Source organism: Scyliorhinus torazame, chromosome 16 (assembly GCF_047496885.1).
Source record: "Scyliorhinus torazame isolate Kashiwa2021f chromosome 16, sScyTor2.1, whole genome shotgun sequence".
NCBI classification, from domain to species: domain Eukaryota; kingdom Metazoa; phylum Chordata; class Chondrichthyes; order Carcharhiniformes; family Scyliorhinidae; genus Scyliorhinus; species Scyliorhinus torazame.
Genome location: NC_092722.1, coordinates 193,697,832 through 193,712,306, shown reverse-complemented (window position 1 = coordinate 193,712,306; position 14,475 = coordinate 193,697,832). Strand labels below are relative to the sequence as shown.

At 43.8% G+C, this 14,475-nt stretch overlaps 2 protein-coding genes across 4 annotated transcripts in view; one reads left to right on the top strand and one right to left on the bottom strand.

Annotated features, from left to right (window-relative positions):
• Nucleotides 1-14,475, top strand: part of poll (polymerase (DNA directed), lambda) — a 56,942-nt gene that overhangs the window by 42,215 nt on the left and 252 nt on the right. The window lies entirely within an intron of this gene.
• oga (O-GlcNAcase) overlaps nt 9,903-14,475 on the bottom strand; it is a 74,151-nt gene continuing 69,578 nt past the window's right edge. For all 3 annotated transcript variants that reach the window (XM_072479711.1, XM_072479712.1, XM_072479713.1), the window contains one exon: nt 9,903-13,822. In XM_072479711.1, coding sequence (XP_072335812.1) covers nt 13,686-13,822 — 137 coding nt within the window. In that variant the 3' untranslated portion in view covers nt 9,903-13,685. The remainder of the gene's footprint in view (nt 13,823-14,475) is intronic.

The following is a 14,475-nucleotide window of genomic DNA, read 5'->3' as shown; positions in this document are numbered from 1 at the left end:
TACTTTTGAATCACGGTCACTATTTATAGAGATACAAACACAGGGACCAAGGGCGGCACAGTGGTTAACACTGCTGTCTTACAGTTTCAGGGTTCCAGGTTCAAGTCCGGCCTCGGGTGACTGTGTGGAGTTTGCATGTTCTCCCCATGTCTGTGTGGGTTTCCTCCGGGTGCTCCGGTTTCCTCCCACAGTCCAAAGATGTGCAGGTAAGGTGGATTGTGTGTCCAAAAAAGGTTATGGGGATAGGGTGGAGGCGTGGGCTTAAGTAGGGTGTTCTTTCCAAGCACTGGTGCAGACTCTATGGGTGTGACTCCTGCATTGTAAATTCTATGATTCTATGAATTTGCATTCAGCAAAGTCCCATCAACAGCAAGATAAACGGCTAGTTATACAATAGAAGGCAGGCATTCAGCCCTTCGAGCCTGCCCGACCATACACTATGATCATGGCTGATCATCGAATACAATATCCTGATCCTGCCTTGGCCCTTAGCCCCAAGAGCTATATCTTGAAATTCCAAGTTTTGGCCTCAACTACTTTTTGTGGCAGTGAATTCCACAGATTCACCACTCTCAGTAAAGAAATGTTTCCTCAGTCCAAAAAGGTTTACCCCTTATCCTCAAACTATGACCCCTAGTTCAGGACTCTCCACCGTCCGGAACGTTCTTTCTACCCTGTTAGAATTTTATATGTTTTTATGAAATCCCCTCTGACTCTTCTAAACTCCAGTGAATATAATCCTAACCAATTTGGTCTCTCTTCATTTGACAGTCCCACCATCCCAGGCATCAGCCTGGTAAACCTTCTCTGCAGTCCTTCCGTAGCAAGAACATCCTTCCTCAGATAAGGACACCAAAATAGCACACAATAGTTCAGCTGTGGCCTCACCAATGCCCTATACAATTGCAGTAAAGCATCCCTTTTCCAATACACAAATCCTCTCGCTATGAAGGCCAACATACCATTTGCCTTCTTTTCTGCCTGCTGTCCCTGAGCATGTACTTTCAGTAACCTATGTACGAGGACACTGAGGTATCGCTGAGTATCCACCTCTCAATTTAAATCCATTCAAATAGTCTGCCTTCCTATTTCTGCTGTCAAAGCAGATAATCTCACATTCATCCACATCATGCTGCTGCCATGCATATTCCCATTCAGCCTGTCCAAATCCCACTGTAGCATCTCTGCATCCTCCGCTCAGCTCACCCTCCCACCCAACTTTGTATCATCTGCAAATTTGGAGATATATTTAGTTCCCTCGTCCAAATCATGAACATATGTGAACAGTTGGGATCCTAGTATGGATCTCTGCGGTACCCATAGTCACTGCCTATCGATCAGAAAAAGATCAATTTATTCCAACTTTTTGCTTCTCTTCTGCTAGCCAGCTTTCTAGCCATCGCAAGACACTACCCGCAATCCCATGCGCTTTAACTTTACATATTAATCTGCTATGTGAGATCTTGTCGAAAGCTTTCTGAAAGTCTAAATAAACCACATCCACTGGGTCTCCCTGGTCAACTCTACTAGTTACATCTTCAAAGAATTCTAGTACATTTACCAAGCAGAATTTCCCATTTGTAACTCCATGCTGACTTTGTCTGATTACGCCACTGCTTTCCAAATGCCGTGCTATGAAATTCTTGATAATGAACTCTAGCAACTTCCCTACTACTGATGTTAGGCTCACTGGTCTATAGTCCCATTTTCTCTCTACCTCCCTTTTAGAAATAGCGGGTTTATATTAGCTACCTTCCAAAGAATTTTGGAAAATGACCTTTAATGGATCTACTAGTTCTCAGGCTATTTACTTAAGTACTCTGGCCCAGGGTATTTATCCGCCTTCAATCCCATTAATTTCCCCCAAACCATTTCTTTACTAACACAGCTCCTCACTAAAACTTGTGTTTCTCAGAACCCCCAGTACATTATTCACATCTTCCTTTGTGACGAAGCAAAGTATGATTTTAGTTCCTCAGCTATTTCTGTTCCATGTTATGAATTTCCCCCCTTTCTGACTGTAAGGGGCCTACATTAGTTTTGTCAATCTTTTTCTCATTACTTACCTGTAGAAACTTTTACAGTCAGTTTTTATGTTCCCTGCTAGCTTACTTTCATATTGTATTTTCCCCTTCTTAATCAATCCCTTGGTTCGCCTTTGCGGAATTTTAAACTGTTTCCAAGCCTCAGGTCTATTGCTTTTTCTTGCTAATTTGTATGCCTCTTCTCTAATACTATCTCTTAAGCTGTGGTTCCCTTCGTACTCTTGCACCAAATAGGAATAAACAACCTTTGAAGTTCACATCATTTCTTGAATGTCTGCCATTGCCTGTCCACTGTCCTTCCTTTCAGTAAGGATTCCCAGTCCGTCAGCTTATGCTTCATACCAACGGTTACCTCCTTTATTCAGGACCCTGGTCTCACAATTAACTACCTCACTATCCCCCTTGCTAAAGTATTCTATCATATTATGGTCACTCATCCCCAAGGGGTCTCTCAACTAGATGATCAACTAATCCTTTCTCATTGAACACCCAGTCCAAGGTGGCCTGTTTTCTTGTTGGTTCCTCAACGTATATGTCCAGAAAACTACCCCGTGTACACTCCAGAAATTCCTCTATTCTACTGTAACTAATTCGATTCACCCGATCCATCTTCAGATTAAAGTCACCCATAATCACAGATGTTCCTTTATCACATGCATCTCTGATTTCCTGTCTAATGCTATTCCCAACATTACCACTGCAGTTTGGTGGTTTGGATACCACCCCTACCAATTTTTTTGGCTCTTGGTGTTTTTTGACTCAACCCATAGTTTCCACATCATCTGTGCTCATATCAATACTTTCTTTAATCAACAATGTAACTCCCACCACTTTTTCCTTTGTTTGTCCTTCCTAAAAACTGAATAGCCCTCAATCCTTGGGCCATGTCTCCGTAATCCCAATTATATCATTCCTCATTACATCTATTTGCACAACTAATTTGTCCATTTTATTTTGAATGTTCCACGTGTTCAGGTACAAAATCTTACGGGTAGTCCTTTTAATGCTCCTTGCCTTGTCCCTATTTTTTAGTGTCATTATCTGATTCAGGCCCTTGATTTCACTGCCTATCACTTTTCTTGTTCTCCTTGCTGTCTTTTTCTCTTGTTCTTGATTCCCCCTGCTCCAAACCCTTACCTAGGTTGCCACCCCCAAAACCTCCCAACCACTCTAGCAAGTACCCCCGTAAGGACAGCAGTCCTGCCCAGATGTAACCTGTCCAGAACCAGTCCCAAAGCCCCAGGAATCTGAAGCCCTCCCCCTTACGCCATCTCTCATAGAATCATAGAATTTGCAGTGGTGAAGGAGACCATTCGGCCCATGGAGTCCGAAAGAGCACCCTACCCAAGCCCACACCTCCACCCTATCCCCGTAACCCCACTTAACCTTTTTGGTCACTAAGGGCAATTTAGCATGGCCAATCCACCTAACCCACACATCTTTGGACTGTGGGAGGAAACAGGAGCACCCGGAGGAAATCCACGCACACGGGGAGAACGTGCAGACTCCACACAGACAGTGACCCAAGCCGGGGATCGAACCTGGGACTCCAGAGCTGTGAAGCAACTGTGCTAACCATAAGACACATCTCCCTTAAACTTTCCCCCTCTCACCTTGAAATCGTGACCCCCTTGTAATTGACACCCCCACTCTTGGAAAAAGCTTGTTGCTATCCATCCTGTCCATACCTCTCAGAATTTTGTAGATCTCAATCAGGTCCCCCCTTCTTTGAGAAAATGACCAAACAGGTGGACGAGGGTAAAGCAGTTGATGTGGTGTATATGGATTTCAGTGGAGCGTTTGATAAGGTTCTCCACGGTAGACTATTGCAGAAAATACAGAGGCATGGGATTCAGGGTGATTTAGCAGTTTGGATCAGAAATTGGCTAGCTGGAAGGAGGCAAAGGGTGGTGGTTGATGGGAAATGTTCAGCCTGGAGTCCAGTTACTAGTGGTGTACCACAGGGATCTGTTTTGGGGCCACTGCTTTGTCATTTTTATAAATGACTTGGGGGATGGTATAGAAGGATGGGTGAGTAAATTTGCCGATGACACGAAAGTCGGTGGAGTTGTGGACAGTGCGGAAGGATGTAACACGTTACAGAGGGACATAGATAAGCTGCAGAGTTGGGCTGAGAGGTGGCAAATTGAGTTTAATGCAGAAAAATGTGAGGTGATTCATTTTGGAAGGAATAACAGGAAGACAGAGTACTGGGCAAATGGTAAGATTCTTGGTAGTGTGGATGAGCAGAGAGATCTTGGTGTTCATGTACATAGATCCTGAAAGTTGCCACCCAGGTTGAGAGGACATACGGTATGTTAGCTTTTATTGGTAGAGGGATTGAGTTTCGGAGCCACGAGGTCATGTTGCAGCTGTACAAAACTCTGGTGCGGCCGCATTTGGAGTATTGCGTGCAGTTCTGGTTGCCGCATTATAGGAAGGATTTGGAAGCATTGGAAAGGGTGCAGAGGAGATTTACCAGGATGTAGCCTGGTCTGGAGGGAAGATCTTATGAGGCAAGGCTGAGGGATTTGAGGCTGTTTTCTTTAGAAAGAAGAAGGTTAAGAGGTGACTTAATTGAGACATACAAGATGATCAGAGGATTAGATAGGGTGGACAGTGAGAGCCTTTTTCCTCGGATGGTGATGTCTAGCACGAGGGGACATAGCTTTAAATTGAGGGGAGATAGATATAGGACAGATGTCAGAGGTAGGTTTTTTACTCAGAGAGTAATAAGGGCGTGGAATGCCCTGCCTGTAACAGTAGTGGACTTGTGAGGGCATTTAAATGGTCATTGGATAAACATATGGATGATAAGGGAATAGTGTAGATGGGCTTTAGAGTGGTTTCAAAGGTCGGCGCAACATCGAGGGCCGATGGGCCTGTACTGCGCTGTAATGTTCTCTAGGAGCAAGTAAGGCCATTCGGCCCATCGAGTCCACTCCACCATTTAATCATGGCTGATTTCAACTCCATTTACCCACGCTCTCTCCATAGCCCTTAATTCCTCGAGAAATCAAGAATTTATCAACCTCTGTCTTAAAGACACTCAACGTCCCGGCCTCCACTGCCCTCTGTGGCAATGAATTCCACAGACCCACCACTCTCTGGCTGAAGAAATTTCTCATCTCTGTTCTAAAGTGACTCCCTTTTATTCTAAGGCTGTGCCCCCGGTTCCTAGTCTCCCACTAATGGAAACAACTTCCCTACGTCCACCCTATCTAAGCCATTCATTATCAAGTTTCTATTAGATCTCCCCTCAACCTCCTAAACTCCAATGAATATAATCCCAGGATCCTCAGACGTTCATCGTATGTTAGGCCTACCATTCCTGGGATCATCCGTGTGAATCTCCGCTGGACCGGCTCCAGTGCCAGTATGTCCTTCCTGAGGTGTGGGGCCCAAAATTGCTCACAGTATTCTAAATGGGGCCTAACTAGTGCTTTATAAAGCTTCAGAAGTACTTCCCTGCTTTTATATTCCAAGCCTCTTGAGATAAATGACAACATTGCATTTGCTTTCTTAATTACAGACTCAACCTGCAAGTTTACCTTTAGAGAATCCTGGACTAGGACTCCCAAGTCCCTTTGCACTTCAGCATTATGAATTTTGTCACCGTTTAGAAAATAGTCCACACCTCTATTCTTTTTTCCAAAGTGCAAGACCTCGCACTTGGCCACGTTGAATTTCATCAGCCATTTCTTGGACCACTCTCCTAAACTGTCTAAATCTTTCTGCAGCCTCCCCACCTCCTCAATACAACCTGCCCCTCCACCTATCTTTGTATCATCGGCAAACTTAGCCAGAATGCCACCAGTCCGGTCACCTAGATCGTTAATATATAAAGAGAACAGCTGTGGCCCCAACACTGAACCCTGCAGGACACCACTCGTCACCGGTTGCCATTCCGAAAAATAACCTTTTATCCCAACTCTCTGCCTTCTGCCTGACAGCCAATCGTCAATCCATGTTAGTACCTTGCCTCGAATACCATGGGCCCTTATTTTACTCAGCAGTCTCCCGTGAGGCACCTTATCAAAGGCCTTTTGGAAGTCAAGATAGATAACATCCATTGGTTCTCCTTGGTCTAACCTATTTGTTATCTCTTCAAAGAACTCTAACAGGTTTGTCAGGCACGACCTCCCCTTACTAAATCCATGCTGACTTGTCCTAATCCGACCCTGCACATCCAAGAATTTAGAAATCTCATCCTTAACGATGGAGTCCAGAATCTTGCCAACAACCGAGGTTAGGCCAATTGGCCTATAATTTTCCATCTTTTTTCTTGTTCCCTTCTTGAACAGGGGGGTTACAACAGCGATTTTCCAATCCTCTGGGACTTTCCCTGACTCCAGTGACTTTTGAAAGATAATAACTAACGCCGCCACTATTTCTTCAGCTATCTCCTTTAGAACTCTAGGATGTAGCCCATCTGGGCCCGGAGATTTATCAATTTTTAGACCTCTTAGTTTCTCTAGCACTTTCTCCTTTGTGATGGCTACCATATTCAACTCTGCCCCCTGACTCTCCGGAATTGTTGGGATATTACTCATGTCTTCTACTGTGAAGACTGACGCAAAGTACTTATTTAGTTCCTCAGCTATTTCCTTGTCTCCCATCACTAGATTACCAGCATCATTTTGGAGCGGCCCAATGTCTACTTTTGCCTCCCGTTTGTTTTTAATGTATTTAAAGAAACTTACTATCATTCCTAATGTTACTGGCTAGCCTACCTTAATATTTGATCCTCTCTTTCCTTATTTCTCTCTTTGTTATCCTGATTGTTTATGTAGCCTTCCCAATCTTCTGACTTCCCACTACTCTTTGCCACATTATAGGCTTTCTCTTTTGCTTTGATGCATTCCCTGACTTCCTTTGTCAGCCATTGCTGTCTAATCCCCCCTCTGATATCCTTTCTTTTCTTTGGGATGAACCTCTGTACTGTGTCCTCAATTAATCCCAGAAACTCCTGCCATTGCTGTTCTACTGTTTCCCACTAGGCTCTGCTCCCAGTCGATTTTCGTCAGTTCCTCCCTCATGCCCCTGTAGTTACCTTTATTTAACTGTAACACCTTTACATCTGATTCTACCTTCTTTCTTCAAATTGGAGGTTGAATTCTACCATATTATGATCACTGCCTCCTAAGTGTTCCCTTACTTTAAGATCTTTTATCAAGTCTGGCTCATTACATAACACCAAGTCCAGAATGGCCTGTTCCCTCGTGGGCTCCATCACAAGCTGTTCCAAAAAGCCCTCCTGTAAACATTCAATGAATTCCCTTTCTTTGGGTCCACTGGCAACATTATTTACCCAGTTCACCTGCATATTGAAGTCCCCCATGATCACGGTGACCTTGCCTTTCTGACATGCCCTGTTTCGTGGTGCATTTTGTGCCCCTGGTCCTGACCACTGTTAGGAGGCCTGCACATAACTCCCATTATGTTTTTTTTGCCTTTGTGGTTCCTCAACTCTACCCACACAGACTCCACATCATCTGACCCTATGTCAGTTAGTGCTATTGATTTAATTTCATTCCTAATTAACAAGGCAACCCCGCCCCCTCTCTGTCTTTTCGATAGGTTGTGAATCCCTGGATGTTTAAATGCCAGTCCCGAACCCCCTGCAACCACGTCTCTGTGATGCCTACCACATCATACCTGCCAGTCACAATCTGGGCCACAAGCTTATCTACCTTACTCCGTACACGGCGCGCATTTAAATATAGCACTTTTAATTCTCTATTGACTGTCCCTTTTTTTTTTTAAGTGTGGTGGACCTTGGTTTACTGAGCCTTTCCATACACTGTGTCATATTTTGTGAGATGGGGACTATCGTAACCTCTCCTGAGTTCTGTCTTTTCGTGCTTTTTTGTATTCCTAAGCAGCTACGCTTCCCACTGATTACTTCACCTCTTGGTTCCCTGACTTTCCCTACCCCCCCCAATCTCTAGTTTAAAGTCCTATTGACCACCCTATTTATTCTTTTTGCCCCTCTTTCCCACACCACTCTTTCAGCCACGTGTTAACTTCTCATATTCTTGCCTCCCTATGCCAATTTGCACGTGGCTCGGGCCACTATGCTATCGTGCTGCCCCATATTCATCTGATGTATCCTGTTTCTCCTCTGACGAGCACGTCAGGGACTGGTTTAGCACAGGGCTAAATCGCTGGCTTTTAAAGCAGGCCAGCAGCACGGTTCGATTCCCGTAACAGCCTCCCCGAACAGGCGCTGGAATGTGGCTACTAGGGACTTTTCACAGTAACTTCATTTGAAGCCTACTTGTGACAATAAGCAATTTACATTTTCAAGTAGCACTGGTAGTAATCCTGATTACTACCTTGGAGGTCAGACTTCTCAACTTTGTTCCTAACTCCCTATATTCTGCTTTTAGGACCTCATCCCATTTTTACTTGTCATTGGTACCTACGTGCACCACGACCACTGGCTGTTCATCGCTCCAAGCTATGCTTGATAGCACACCAGGGAGGTAACATACCATCCTTGAATCTCATTTGCAGCCACACAGAAACGCTGATCTATTCCCCTTACAATCGAATCCCCTGTAACTATTGCATTCCCACATGTTTTACTTCTCCCTTCTACAGCAAAATCGACTGGTGCACCAAATTTGGCTGTTGCTGCTTTACCGAGAGAGGTCAGTCCCCTCAACAGTAACCAAAATGGTATATCTGTTTTGCAGGGGAATGGCCACAAATTCCTGCACTGCCTGGTGATCACCTATTCCCTGCCTGCCTGTGGAGTCCGATCCTGTGGTGTGACCACCTCTCCATACATTGTTACAGACAGTAACTATTCTGTTTCCAGTCAGATTACTCCCATTTCAACCAGAGGATTCTTACTTAGTGTGCATATACAGCCCAGGGACAAGGTGTGATCATAAAAGCAGTACCAGTGCTGGCTGTAATAGAGTAGTGCGTACTCTGGTTTTGCTCAGGAATGTTTGCAATGAAATGACCAGTGGCTAATCCCTTTTTAAAAAAAATTAAGGTGCAATTTAGCATGGCCAATTCACCTACCCTGCACATCTTTGGGTTGTGGGGGTGAGACCCCCGCAGACATGGGGAGAATGTGCAAACTCTACACGGACAGTGACCCAGGGCCGGGATCGAACCCGGGTCCTCAGCACCGTGAGGCAGCACTGTTAACTGCTAACCACTGCGCCACCATGCCACCCCCAGTGGCTAATCCAACTATAAAGCCGGTTTAGCTCTGTTGGTTGGACAGCTGGTTCGTGATGCAGAGCGAGGCCAGCAGTGTGTGTTCAATTCCCATTCTGGCTGAGGTTATTCATGAAGGCCCCTCCCTTCTCAACTTGCCCCTCACCCGAGGTGTGGTGACCCTCAGGTTAAATCACCACCAGTCAGCTCTCCCCCTCAAAAGGAAAGCAGCCTGTGGTCATCTGGGACTATGGCAACTTTACTTTGCTACAGCAATTTCAGTTCACACAGAAGGCAATAACCAGGGTCTTGAGAGAGAAGGTAGAGCTACCTACCAGTGATGTCAAACCACAATCACTGCAAGGGAATGGAGGTTTACTCAAACAATATCCCAAAAGCAGGAATTAACCAGGGAGTTTTAGATGCTCAGGTTTTCATTTAGTTGATGCCTCTGAAAATGTTCCCTCAGGGTCCCTCCACTCTCACCCGAGTTTATCCATATTAACAATAAATCAGCATAGCTGTTCAATTCACTTTATCAGGATACGCTTTTTTAAAAAACAGGCCAGGTGTATATTTAGTTATTAGTGTGCCAACACTGGAACAGTCAACGCTGAGCAAACAAGCCCTTCTAACCTCCACCCAAATATTTTAAAACAAAAGACACACAAAAAGATGATCTTTTAAAAAGCTTTATATGTACACAGTTCTTTCCTTGTCTGGGCATGCTCTCCACTGATGAGTGTCAGAAGTTTTAGCAAGGAGGCATCAGTTAACAGATATCAAAAGCTACCGGCATGTCTGTGCTTTTTCAAAGTGGGCTGCAGAAGGTAGAGGAGAGCATGGATAAATTCCCATGTTACAGAAATAAATGAAGTGTTGACACCTGCAGAGTTCAGTGTTACAATATTATGGTAATGATCAGTGAATATGCTTTTAGAATTTGTAACAGGCAACGTGGAACCCCAATGTAAGTTTAAAACTGAAGCCACCAGTATACTCATTCCATTGTATACAGCTCAATATTTGCACCAACCACACCACACGTTTGGGAAGATAGAATCTGTAACTAGCTTTGGGTGTAAAAAAAAAAATCCAAATTTACTCATTGGACCTGGTGACAAAAAACAGAATAAAAGTTTTTCTTGGGGGGGGGGGGGGGGGGGGGGGGGGTGGAGAAGAGACCCACTGAAACCTGCCTCAGCATCATGACCCGAACTCTCAACATCTAATGCCTAGGACAAGTGCAGCAGATGCAAGGAAACACCATCACCTGCAGATTTCCCCCCCCCCTCCGTCATTCGCTATCCTGACTTGGAATATTGTCACTGGGTCAAAATTCTGGAGCTTACAGCATCAGCGAGTACCGACATTGTACGAACTGCTGTGGTTCAATGGAGTGACTCACCCCCACTTTCTCAAAAGGTAATTAAGTGAGGGAAATGTTAAACAAGGTGCTTTTTCCATGTGAGCTGATGGGGCAAATAAAAGAAGTGCCAGAATACACAGCAGGTCGAGAGCGAATCTAGCAGGCAGGCAACTTTATCCAATCTGCTAGATATTTAGTTCCATTTCAGATTTCCAGCAGTGTTCTCTTTCCTTCCCCCCTCAATAGTGGTTCATTATTTTCCACGTGACTGGTCAGAGCTTTGTGCACACTTTCTGACGTGCTTTCAGTTTCTGGAACCATAGACCCACAGACTTCCTGGTCCTTCAGCACAGCCCACATATCCCCGCCCTCCCCACCGATTGGTTTCTAGCATTTGTGCAGAAAACACTAGACAACGAAAGGAAGCAGACAATGCAGTGAGGAAACAGAAATATGCTGCAGTATATTTGGGAGGTAGGATGGGGAGGGAAGAAATGAGGTAGAAGGGGAGATGAAAAAAAGGTATTCATCTGGTTTTATAAAACATGGATTTTCAAACAAGATTTGACCTTGAGGAATCTGTAAAATCAGATTTCTATCTATTCCAGCTCTGTGAATGTGACCAGAGCAATATCTGGATAATTTTGATTTCCATATTCTTCCTGTATTCAAATAATAGCAACATTATTTTGGTCCAAATTTGTGCACATTACCCAATTGAGGCACTCTTTATATCTTATTGGAGGAGAATTGGGATGATAGTAAGTAAGGAAAGTAGCCCTAGTCCCAGATGACCAATGGCTGCTTTCCCCTTTGAGGGGGGAGAGCTGACTGGTGGTGGTTTAACCTGAGGGTCACCACACCTCAGACGAGGGGCAAGGTTGAGAAGGCAGGGCCTTCATGAATAACCTCAGCCGGTACGGGAATTGAACCCACGCTGCTGGCCTTGCTCTGCAAACCAGCTGTCCAGCCACCTGAGCTAACTGACCCCTGGGATGATAGCGGATAGTGACTTTCAAAGAAGTGGTTGGGGGAAGTAGAGGGAGATCTGAAAACTTTGACTGGTCTCCAGTATTTTGTTCAGTTTGATAAAGCCAGGCATGGTAGGAGAGTATATGGAAAAACTTGATTTGCATATAGTATATGCAGATGCAGGCTAATAAATGTTTGGAAAAATATTCAGGCAAGAACGGATGGAATTGAATGCGAGTTGCAGCTAATTCTCACTCGATCCAAGATTCAGAACAGAGTGTGACAGCGCTGAAATTAAAAAATGTTATCAGAGAGACAGGTTGTGACAACAGACACTGGCTGCAGGGATAAAAATAATAAATGCTGCAAAAACCCTGCTGGTTTGGCAGCATCTGTGGAGAAAGAAACAGAGTTAATGTTTGGAGTCCAATATGACTTCTTCAAAACTAGAGAGAGGTAGGAGAGGTTGCAGCAATGCTGGTATTAGTATAGTGAATGTAGAAAAGCAAATTTGTTTACTCCCAGCTACCGGAAATATTACAGATTATAAAATGAGCAGGTGCCTCAGCTGCTATTGCTTGTGCCCATGTTCCTGCCTCCATCCATGGTTCGCACAAAGCTAGCCCCGAGACCTCAAGAGTGAAATCTTAATCACGAATGACAGATGAACACTTTTGAGTCGTGGAATAAAAACAAGAATGTTGCAGATATCAGGGGGTCTCATCTCTTTTTAGCTTCACAGGGGTATAGTCAATGCTTTTGCCTATTGTCAATGTAATGAACAGTATGAACTTCATATCTAAAACATGCCATTATTTATGCCCATGAATTATTGCCACAAGCAGAGAATCAAAAGTTTAACGATGTAAGACATACTCTATTTAGTGTAATATATTAGAGAATATTTCATAGAACAAGAAGCATAGGACTGGAAAGTGAAAATGGAAGCAGACTATGATATATGGTTTTGTCACAGACAGTTGAGAATATATTTCTGGAAAAGGTTCTGTTTAATGCAGGGTAGGGTTGCTTGAAAAGGTGTAAGAGCAGATCATGACACGACCTTAATGTGCACATTGGTCTTGGAACCAAATGGGAGGTCAGACAGCTTTGATCTGGGATAATACTCCCAGCCCAAAGTGCCACAAAATGGGACGATGAAGTCACATATAGGACTGGGCTAACAATGATCTTGGGCTATTTTACTGTATTAAAGTGGTGATTATAGACCTATAATAATAATAATGTTTGTTGCTGGTGAAACCCCAGTGCGGGACCACTTCCAAGTTAGACTTCAGGTGGTCTTTATACAAACAACTCTCCCACTTCAATAAATGGTTTAGATGTATAGCTCAATCAGGTTCTGAAGGTATGCACCCAAAATATTAGCCGGCCTTTCTCCTTTACAGATGTTGACTAACCGGCTGTGTATTCCCAGCACTTACTTCGGATTTACAACATTTAGTTTGTTCCTTTATCCGGAAACAATTCTATAAAACGCCAAGTTAGATTATAAGAAACACAACATACACGGTGCCCTTTTTAAAAGTGTGGTATCAATTTAAAGTCACAAATACCATTACTTTTCACAGGAAATTATTAAAATTGCAGAAAGCAGATTCCAAGGCACCAGTTGTCCCAAAACCTCAACCAATCAAACTGAACGCGGCTCATTTAATCACTTCAAGCCAAGAAGTGCAAACATTGCTCTGTGATGGTCAGTTATAAACAGAGCCACGTTACGACGTGGTAGTTTAGATGGCTTCACAGCAAGTAAAACACCATTAGCTCGGGACTAGCGTCAGAAGTGAGAGAAACTAGTCAGCATCGTGCCAAATTCCTGTCTAATAGAGATTTTCTGATGTGAGGTGGGGAAAAGTTGAAGGATAGAAAAGAGTAAAAATAGAAACAGGAGAAGATAATGCTTTGTTACTGCATCAGTGGAGCTCCACCCATCTTACAAAGTGCCATCTAGATCAACTTCACCTTATTATGTATTTCAAATAAAAAAAGATAAAATATAAAACATTATTAAACACAGGTTATTCAGCTTAAGGCCAAATTTCAATACATTTAATTATACACATCCTTTAATTACACTACGTAGCACAGGGCGCCAGTTACAAGTTCCTTCCCAGAACCAACATCTCTTTTGGAAATCCCTCCATTTTAGCCAACTCCAAGAAGCCCAGCTTTCTGTAGAATTCCAGACCGCGTCGATCATTGGGTTTTACTTCACAGAATGCTCCTCGGGATCCTAAAAAAAAAAGATGGAAATAAGTAGGAGTTTGATTCAACACCCACTGCAAACACTCAGCAGCGGTATGGGCACTCTTAATATACCCAGGATCCATCACATGCCATCTAGCTCCATTTGTTGTCCTTGGGAGACTGGGACTTGGCTGACTAACTTACCTCTTTGAAAAAGCTTTCGATCGCTTATCTTAGTTATCTCATGTTACTTGGTGCCAAATTTAGTTTGATAATTGCTCCTGTAAAGCTGCCTGGGAGGTTTAGGGTGCTACAAAAATACAAATTGTTGCTGTTCCATGGAAGCTGTAATTCAGTGACAATCCCTTTCTATTGCTACCCAGTAACAAGAAAGCGTCAATGTTCCTGCTTCCCTGTACCACCCCCACACATCCCAGAATCTCGGGTGAAATCTAGGGTTTGCAAGACACCATGCTACATACAGGAGGAGCACATTCCAGCATTGCTGAATTATGGGCCTTGAGCCAAACACTGGTGAAGACAGCAATTTAGGATTAGGTTTATAGCGTTGCAAGATAGAACCAAGAGTGTTTCAAAGTGACCTTAGATCTTGGTTAGGCTCACTGATCTTTAAATGCTCAACAATACAGTTTCCAGCCTACGAATTAAGTTTATGTAAACACTGCATAATTAAAACAG